A 10450-nucleotide genomic window follows, 5' to 3' on the forward strand; every position below is an offset into this window, starting at 1 on the left:
ATGTATTACAATGTTTAACAATATATAATATGTATTGTATTTATAGTTTTTAGGAAAAAATATTGTGTCATTAAGAGATTTGTATTATTACTTGACAATTTTTTTAATTCTTTTTTAGTGACGATACATAAAATCTATAGCATGACGTATATTACAAAAATACTAATAATAAAGTTTAAATATCTTTTTAATCTTTTAAATTTAAGATAATTTTTTTTATTTTTCAAATTTAAAAATAATTTTTTTTGATTTCTGTAATTTCAAAAAAAAATCTTATTTTAGTAAAAACATTACATTGAATTTATAATTGTTTCAATTTATCACTTTCAGATATATTATCGGTAACCTGAAAGATTAAAACAAAATTTTTAAAAATTACAAGAACTAAAAATAATAATTTTAAATTTAAAAGATAAAAATAAATTTATCCTAAATTTAAGAATTTAGGATTTAGGATTTAAATCTAATAACAACTATGAGATCATAAAATTCCAGCAAAGTTAAAAGGTTACAGAACCAGGAATGGGATAGATAGTAAATTTTCATAGTAACTATAGTACGTTTTAAAAAATAGTAAATTTTATTGTTGATTAAATAATTTTTAGTTCATGTAAATATATATAATAAAAAAATCTTTCTTTTAGTTTCTTTTTATGAAAATGTATTATGTATGATTTTTTTCATTAAATAATAAAGCTATTTATTTTTGTCTCATTAAAAGAAATAGAGAATACAAAAGACACATCTTCATATACAAGGAATTAAAGGGAAAAAAATTAAGACAAAAAATAAGTATTAAATTAATTACAAGAAATACATGTGGTGATGAAGTGTAATTGTGTGATAATAGGGTTAGTGGCACTGTGGGGGCAAGTTTGACGAAGTCATTAGAACAGGTGATGAATGGAAATTTGGAACACAATTTAAATGCAATTGAAGGCTAGCTAGGCACATAAAGGGTGGCCGGTGAAAAAGGAATTTTTGGGGGTCATTTTCTATTCATTGAATAAAAGCACTTCACTATTTGGGATTTTTGGAGGCCACTTTCAATGTTTTTGCAACTTTGGTAGTACCTTTGTTGTTGATTCGTTGGACCAATTAAAGGGTGGCTCAATGTTGACTACAAAGACATGGTCTAGGTGACTTGGACGTGACTTAGGAAGGTGATAGGCCTAAGATTTGTAAAGAGAAGTTTTGTGAGGCTTTAATAAGTATTTATATGAATTAAGGTATATACACAAACAAACTTAATGCACCAAAAATATATATTAAAGATGAATTTAAATAATTTTTTAATGTGAAAAATTTTACATCTAGCCTTCACCTTAGTTTTAGTTTTTTTTTTTTTTTTTTTATATTATATTATTTATACAAAATATCTTTTAATTTTACCGATGACATTAAGATAACTCTCAAGAAAATCTCTCATTTCAATTATGTCTTTTTTATATATCTTAAATTTTGATAATTTGAATTATGTTGGTGAACTTATTTAAGGTAAAAATAAAAATAAAAATAAAAAGGTAAAATGTGTTTTAAGTTCATCAATTTTGAGTCAAAATTAATTATAGTTTATATACTTCAAAATAATGATTTGAGTCCTTATATTTTTGATAATCGGAGAATTTTGTCCCTATTTATAGAAATTAGGATACTAAAGTCAGGAGAAAATTCACCGGTCGTAGAAAGAAAAAAATGAGGATCAAAATTCTCCTTTTCAAAATGCATCAATTTCAACACGAGGTACCTTGCAAATGACAGTCATAGTCAATATTGCTTTCCAATGAATCAAATATCTTCATATCAAAATATTCTGGCCACTTGTACTTTGATGTGTCTCAACAATCTCTATAGCTTCTGCAGCAATACAAGATCTATCCAACTTTATGCAAGTAACTGTGAGCAACAATAAGCATATTTTACGTTAAAGCCTTGATTTTAAATTTGTATCTTGCAATGTTTTCATGAAGAAGCCAGCTATGCTACAAAAAGGGTTTCTGCACAAGCATGAAATAAATGGCTGGAGGGAGGGCAGGTCAGACCAATTGATAAGGTACTGCTATGATCTGATAAATATCTAAAACTATTCTAGAATAGGCTACGGATTGATTATCTTTTCGGTCCATTCATTCCCAATCATTGGTACTATATAACCAGTACAATGAGTCAATATGTGGCTTTCCACAAAATTCTGTAACAAAAAAGAATATAAAGTGTAGTAACAGAGGAATATAATAAAAAAATGCAATAAAACAAAGAAATGCAGAAATTATATAGCTATTATCCTATTTGATACTCCTCATGATATTAGATACAGTCTTGCAATTTCATGGGCCGCTTAGTTTCTCTTTTGGGTCTGGACTCATAGGTTGAGTTGCTAACATCTACACTCGCGGAGGCATGACTTAAGTTGGCCAAGCATTATTATAATATATTAATTTGATACAATAGTGAACTCAATGTTTATTAAACCTACACTGTAATTCTAGAAATGAAGGCCTTTTCAACTGTATACTTGTATATACCACGGCTAGAAATAAGGGTTTGTGTATATGAAACCTAAGTGTATATACAGCATTATTTATGCACTTCATTTTCATTTTACAAATAAGTTATCTTCGGGCAACATTTAACAGTATAAAAAGAATGGCTCTCGAGTTAAAACAAACTTTACCTTATTGGCAAGATAACTGTAGTTTAATGTAGAGGCAGCAAAACCAAAAGATTCCATCAGGTGACAGAGATTCTAGCAGCCATCTTTGCAAAAATTGAATATTTGACAACTGAATCCAGGCTCAAGCCACCCTGTCCCTACTTAAGAGATTTAACTTGAATGCTATGTCATCTACAATTCCAGAAGACTCATGACCCTAGACCACGGGTTTTTTGAAAAAGCAATCAGCACCTTTCATTGCCTAACAACAAAGGTAGCTTACACAAACCAGGAAAATAACAAAAACCAAAGAGCTAATAAGTCATAAGCACTCCCCATACAGAAGAACAGAGTGAAACACAGCCTTCTGGTTTCTGTCTAGATTGATATTTGCATGGCCACAACAAGCTTGTCTCCAACAAGTAGTTCAATCATAGCCCTTTCCTCCAAATTCACAAAGCCAGGTAGCTTAAAGCACAAATTGGCATGATGCATTCCATGGTAATTGAAATGAAAAATCACTTGCAAAATGGAAAATTTACTGAAATTCAATACAATCATTTTGATTGTTGGATGAAAAAAATCTACTGGTTATTGAATATATGCAAAATTTAACCATCAAATCTTCAATGTTAGGCTCCTGGCTTTTATTGACAAGAACAAACACTAGTGCTTTTTGCTAATTAACCTGTCCGCATCTACTATAGATATTGCCTTAGTGCAGCTGCTCCTTAGAATCCAACTATCTCCTGCATAAACAGAAATAAATTATTTACCCCACATTGTTAACATGGACAAATTAACTACCCTGTGAGGAATGTAATGGTAGTTCTATAAGATATGTCAAAATAATAGAGTCTTTAGTTTTCATCCTATCAGTGGTAGAGTGTGGAAAAAAAATGAATTGGTCCTTTAAAAAGCTTTAACAATTTCGTTGAGAAAAATGTAAAACACAACAGAACGATAGAAAAATATCCTAGTAAAATAAGAGACGAAATTAAACTGACTGAAAAATTTCACCCTAAACCCAAGATGAAACACATATTAGTCAGAATTGGATTGAAAATAGTTAACATAATGACCATCAGTAGATTAAAGAAGCTGATTCATTGGAACACAATTGCATATATAAACAATTGAAAGTAGCTAAGGGATAGTAAATACGAATAAAGAGAATGAATGATTGACTACTTTTTGCTTTCAATGAGTTATAATGAATGATAGACTACTTTTTGCTTTCAATGAGTTATTTATTAGTAACAAGAAAGCATCTCACCAAGTTTAACTCTTACAATAAGCCTCTAGCAATCATTTCTCGAAGCAATTTCTCAGCCTTATCATTCTCGTCTTTTTCAAATAGAGCATAAATAATTATTTCAAAAGTTATAGCATCAGGGATGCAACCTTTCTCTTCCATTTTTGACTGCAATGCCAATGCTTCATCAAATAACCCCACTTTACAAAGTCCATTGATCATAGCATTATATGTCACGACATTCAGATGATGGCCTTTAATCAAAAGATACTGAAAAGCTTCTTGTGCTTTCTCAAGTCTTCCACCTTTGCACAGTCCATCAATAAGTATGGTGTATGTGTACTTATCTGGCTGAATTCTCCAACTAATCATTTTCTTGAATAATGAAATTGCTCTGTCTAGATGACCATTTTTGCATAAAGCATCCAATAAGGAACTGTAGGTAATTATATTGGCAGGTTGACCTCTATCATGCATCTCATCAACAAGATTCCAAACATCAGCTATCCTTCCCGATTTGCACAGACCATCAATAAGTGAACTATAAGTTATTGTATCAGGAATCATATTTTCGCGTTGCATGTCTTCAAAAAGATTGATGGCTTCATCTACCATTTTCTTCTTACATAATCCATCAATCATGATATTGTAGCTATAAACATCAGGTGCCACTCCTATTTGGGACATAGTGTTGAATACATGCTTTGCTTTTCTCACTTCATTAACCATGCAGTATCCCTCCATTAATGTACTATAAGTAATAACATTAGGTTCCACACCTGCTTTTACCATCGAAGCTATCACAATTTTAGCTTCTTTTATCTTTCCTTCCTTACATGACGCATCAACCAATATGTTGAAGGTATAAATATCTGGGTTGATGTTTTTTAATTTCATATCATTTAACAAAGCAATTGCTTCTTTGAAATGACCGATAATGCAAAAGCCATACATTAAACTATTGAAAGTGACAACATCGGGAGAAATCTTTTTGACAAGCATTTCAGAATACAAATTACAGGCATTAGCAACAAGTTTATTTTTGCATAAGCTGTCAATGATTGTGCTATACATTACCACATTAGGTTTAATTGAATGCCCTTCAATCCTTTTGAGCAACTGTATGGCGGCCTTTGTTTCTCCTAATTTACATAGACCATTGATCAAAGTCCCATAACTAACATGGTTCAACTGAAATCCTTGAGCTAAAGCGTCATCATGAAAGTGTAGTGCTTTCCTAAGCTGACCATAAAGACATAAACCTTTGATGAGTGTTGTGAGGGTTATTGCATCTGGCTTATATCCCATTTTGAGAATCTTGGCAAACACAGAAAAGGCAAAATTGATGTGACCGAGGTGGCAGAAGCAATTGATGAGGATGCTCAAAGTAACAAGGTTTGGTGTAATTGCTTTGAATTCCAATTGTTTAGAGAGGGAAATGGCAGTTGGGTAATGCTTCATCTTGACAAGGGATCCCAAAATGTGGCCAAAATGGAAGATGGGTGGCGAAGGATGCATATCGAGCATACGATTGAATGAGGCAACGGCATCATCGCAACTGAGAGGCTTAGATTGGGAATGGAGGTTTGCATTTTGATAAGAAGGAAGAAACCTTGGAAAAATAGAGATGAAGGGTAAAAACCTTGATCTTAATATTAACAAAGACATTGCTACTCAAATCTGTTACTGCATCAAAAAGTAGTACAAAAACAAAATGAGAAATTTTGCTGTAATTAGAAGAAACTTTGGAAAGAGAGAGATAGAGAGAAAGGGAGAAAACCTGAATCTTTGTAATGACATTGTTCTCCAAAGATAAGTATGGTTTAAGGGTTCCGACCGCGCTGAATGATTTTAGAAGGAAAAAAAGGAATTGTTGTGTTGGGTCACTATGTCAAAATATGGATACAATTAAAAATAATTGTCTTTTCTTATTTTGTTTTATTTTTAAGATTCTATTTTTCAAAATATTTATTTTTAAAATTTAAATAAATTTGATCCTTCTGTATCAATTATCATTTTTATCATTTTCCATTTTTGAAACACATTTTAATTCTTTTATTATTGACTTAAAACATAAACTTTGTCTATTTAAACTTACATAAAAGCTATTGCATTTAACTTTGATTAGAACAAACAATAAAATGTCAACCATTAGTTGTTAAAGGTACTAATATATATCTCTACAAAAATTGATCTTGTAAAAAAGAGTTATATACATATTTATTAAATGAAAAAGAAAAAGAAAAGTCATAAACATATAAAACAAAGAGTGAAAATGAGTCTAATAAGATACTATAAAATAATATAATATTACATTTTAAAAAAATATTAATTACACATTTAACTTATTTTTTTTACAATTTTTACTATGTTTATAGTCTTTAAGTTTTATATTTTTCGTGTAAATTAATTCAATAAGATAAGTTTCATATTTTAAATTAATAAAAAGATATATTTTTAATAAAATTAAAATTATTCTAATTTGAGAAATTAAATTAGAAATAATTCAATTTTTCTTAAAATAAATTATATTATTAAAGAAAAGAAATTCACGAAACCATAAATTTAACCTTTTAGATTAAAAGAATAAATCATGAAAATAGATAATATTCATTTAAATAATTTAAGTTAATTAATTAAAAGAATATATTACAATAATTGATGAATTAATTTCATTGGAATTTAGGTCATGTTATAATTAAATAATAACTATGACACCCTCTACCCCAACATACATATACAGTAATTATAAAAAAATAAAATATTTCATCATTAAAAATTAAATTTCCAACCACGTAAGGGTAAAGAGTTCATATTCATAAACTTAATACAAATAACATGTCGGTAAAATTACAAAGAAATAAAACTGAATTTTCCAAAATAATTTAATAAAAACATCTTAACGCTAATCATATCTATGTCCCGATGTCACATGTCCTATCAGAGCAAAACCCAACATAGAAGCCTAAGCTTCATCATCAACATCCTCAGCCTCACGCTGATGATCACCTGTATAACAGTCAAAACAAAACAACACGAGAAAAGGGAGTGAGAAACATCTCACTCTGGCTCACAGTGTAGAAATACACACCGGATAGCCAAACACAAACAATACAGATATAGCATAGACATGTTAACACAATATTACATCTTACTCATCCAAGACATAAAAATATCAATTTATTATATAACATTGAAAATGCACATGTATGGACACGGACTACATATTATCATGCATGTGGCGCTAGTAAAACATCACATGGCATATTGCCGCTAGCAATACACGAAGAGTAGTCTAGGAGTACATGCCGGGTCACACCCTCTGCGCACTCTCACTAGAAGGATATACTACCAGAGTCTCGTCGGGATAGTTAAGCCGCGCAAAATACATCCCATGCACACAATGGGCGAGATTGGGACTTCCAAACCGAGTTATCCCCAAGGACTAATCCCCAAAGCTTTTACACTAGGGGGCCTTCTCTGGCGGTGTATTCCATATCGTACCCTTAAAACACTTATGCAAATGATGCATGTCAATCAAGACTCTATGCATTCTCATATCACATTATCATTTCTCATGGTCATATCACATCATCACATTCGTCATCACATTTCATCATCATATTTCATTATCACGTTTCATATCTCATGTCTCAATCACATTTCACATTAGATCATCATATCACATTATCACATTTTCTCATCATGTTCACAAAGCCTCATAGAGCACTTTAATTTATATTAAAACTCGTTTATTTATAAAATTAAATACATATTTTAACATCACATCAAACAAGGAATATAACAGAATAATCAGAAATTAAAACATAAAATATTCATATTTTTCCTATTTCTCATAGGGTTTCCCGCAGGAACCCATAGAGCACTTTAAATCATATCAAAACATATTTATTTTCAAAATTAAGCACATACTTACACTCAACAAATATCAAGAAACACAACAGAAAACTCAGAAGGTAAAACAGAAAACATTTAAAATTTGCCTCTTACAATTATCAATACATTCTCTTAGGGTTTCCTATAGGAACCCATAGAAATCTCAATTCATACAGTTGGGAAAAACCCCTCATACATAGACATACAAAAAATACAACAAACACAGGATTGGGGGCCAATTCCACTACCCAGCATACAATCCCACACCCAGAGCAAGATTTCTTACTCCCCCCTTACCTCGATAAGCAGAAGCCGAATCTTGTTTGGTCGCCCCCTCTAGGTTTCCCTTCGCCTTCAGAGAGGAAGGAGGAAAAATATTGGAAAATGAAAAAATGAGTTTTAGAGAGTGCAAAACGCTCTATTTATAGGCATCAGGCCGTGGCCAGAACGGCCCGTTCCGAATCCGGAACGGCCCGTTCTGGGCACACGAAATAGGTACAAAAGCCTCTCCCAGAACGGCCCGTTCCAAAACCAGAACGGCCCGTTCTGGGGTTTCTGGAACAGCCCGTTTCAATGTGGAACGCCCCGTTCTGAGTCAAATTTTGTTCTTTTAAAATCACATCCGGAACGGCCAGTTCCTAAAGTGGAACGGCCCGTTCTGGCTTAAAATTTTACCCACGAATGCTTGATTTGGAACGGCCCGTTCCCAAAGTGGAACGGCCCGTTCCAGAGCTATGAAAATCCAAATTACTGATTAATAAATAAATAAATAAATAACGTATATATATATATATATATCAAAATAAAATATCAATACAATTTAAAACATGATTTTCTTCAAATAATAATTATAACAAAATTATCATAATTAATAATATTATACAAAATAATTTTCATAAATGATTATTATTAAAAACCTTTAAAAATTCAATCAAACTCATTTAATTAATCAAAATAATTATAAGGAAATAATCTTCATAAATACAAAAATAAATAATAATAATTTGTAGTATTAGTAGAAAAATTTGGGATGTTACAATAACAACTAATATAGAATAATTCTAACATAAAATTATAATTAGACATTTATCCGTGGTGTCCACTTCATAAATAAATAGATATAATATATCTTGAAGAAATTGAAATTAATGAAAAAAATATTTTATTAAGTTATATAATAAAATAATTGTGAAATATTTAGGCTAAATTATATTACTAGTTTTTTTATTTTTTGTCGATATGCAATTTTAATTCTATTTGTAAATATAGGTATCTTATTTTAAAAATATGAAATTTTTATCTTACCATTAATTTGATGTTCATTGATCTTTAAAAATATGAAAATTTGATCTTATTATTAATTTGATGTTTATTGATTATTAAATTTTGATATTATTTAGTGATATGTCATAACTTAAGTGGCATAATATTTAACAACGTGATAAATATGGATACAAATTTAAAAAATAATATGCAAAAAATTCATTTATATTTATTTTTACAACTACTTGATATTTATTTTATCAATAAAAATCTTATTTACATATATTTTTAATTTTTTTTAATTTCTAAATATTATGTTACTAAATAACATCACTTAAATATGAGTAAATGTTAAAATTTAACAATGACTAATAGATGTCAATTTAACGGTAAAAATAAAATTTTATATTTTTTAAATTAAAAAACTAAATATCTCTATTTATGAATTAAAAAAGTTTTCAAAGATAAAAAAATCGATTGTTGTTATCTATGGTGTCAAATTTATAAAATATGATTGTAATTTAAAAAAAAAAATTACCAAAAATTGTGTTGTAAAAATATTTTATAATCAAATAAATCAAACTTAAAAAATCAATCATTGTGATTTGTGTCTAGATCTTGAAAAAATTAATATTTTATTTTAATTTGTTGCATCGTTTTTAAAATAAAAAAAATGAAGTTAAGTTTGTAACAACAAAACACCTTGTAAGACTCGAGATTTCTCCCTCTCTTTTCTTCATTCTACTCCTTCCTCCCTCTAAACTCTTTCATTTTTGGGTTCTCAAAGGTTGTTGAACTTTAGGAGTGCAAGAAAGCTTCAAAGCTCCAAAGTCAAATTCTCATCCTTGTTCTCTTCTTCCTCGGATAGCACGAAGTCGAATTTTCTTCCCTTCCGAGGTAAAGGAAGCTAAAAACTTTGTTGATTTAATGTTGAGTGTAGCAATGAGTTGTATGTGGTTTGATGCGTTGGCTGAATGGGGATGAATTTGAGAGGTTTTGAGTTGGAAGAATGGAGTTTTGAGTTGTTTGAAGAATAAGATGATTCTTTGAAATCTTGATGCATGCATGTTGAAATTTTTGGGTTTTCTGGGTTGTATGAACAAAATGAGTAGAGATTATGAAGGTAGATCATATTTAGGGGTAAAATTGATGGATTATAGGTGAAAAATGAAAGTTGAAAGCCATGAAAGTGCAGAAAGCTCTACATTCAACGCTAGAGCACTAAACTAGCATTGGAGCGTTAAACCAGCGCTAGAGTATTGAACCAGTGTTGTAGTTGTGAGAGAAAACAAGGAGGCCGAGATCCAACGTTGCAGCTCTAGGTTGGGCTTGGTAGCCTTGGGAGGAACTGATCCAGTAGAAATCTGTGGAAGAAAATATGC

General features: G+C 30.2%; 1 protein-coding gene across 2 annotated transcripts; it reads right to left on the reverse strand.

Moving 5' to 3' along the window:
• Positions 1–1065: 1065 nt before the first annotated feature.
• LOC109792180 (uncharacterized) lies at positions 1066–6054 on the reverse strand. Of its 2 annotated transcripts, XR_014429423.1 has the most exons (4): positions 3930–6054; positions 3342–3402; positions 2675–3174; positions 1066–1896 (listed from the first exon to the last, which is right to left on the reverse strand). XR_014429423.1 is itself a non-coding variant. In XM_083063065.1 (2 exons), exon 1 carries the CDS (start codon positions 5574–5576, stop codon positions 3942–3944), a length of 1635 nt encoding a protein of 544 aa, XP_082919191.1. In that variant the 5' UTR covers positions 5577–6054; the 3' UTR covers positions 3182–3402; positions 3930–3941. The 2 variants fall into 2 exon arrangements, 1 of the variants encoding a protein (XP_082919191.1); XM_083063065.1 differs by lacking the exons at positions 1066–1896; positions 2675–3174 and having other exon boundaries at positions 3182–3402.
• Positions 6055–10450: the final 4396 nt, after the last annotated feature.

This window comes from Cajanus cajan, chromosome 9, assembly GCF_000230855.2.
Source record: "Cajanus cajan strain Asha chromosome 9, NIPB_CcT2T_4, whole genome shotgun sequence".
In the NCBI taxonomy this organism is placed as follows: domain Eukaryota; kingdom Viridiplantae; phylum Streptophyta; class Magnoliopsida; order Fabales; family Fabaceae; genus Cajanus; species Cajanus cajan.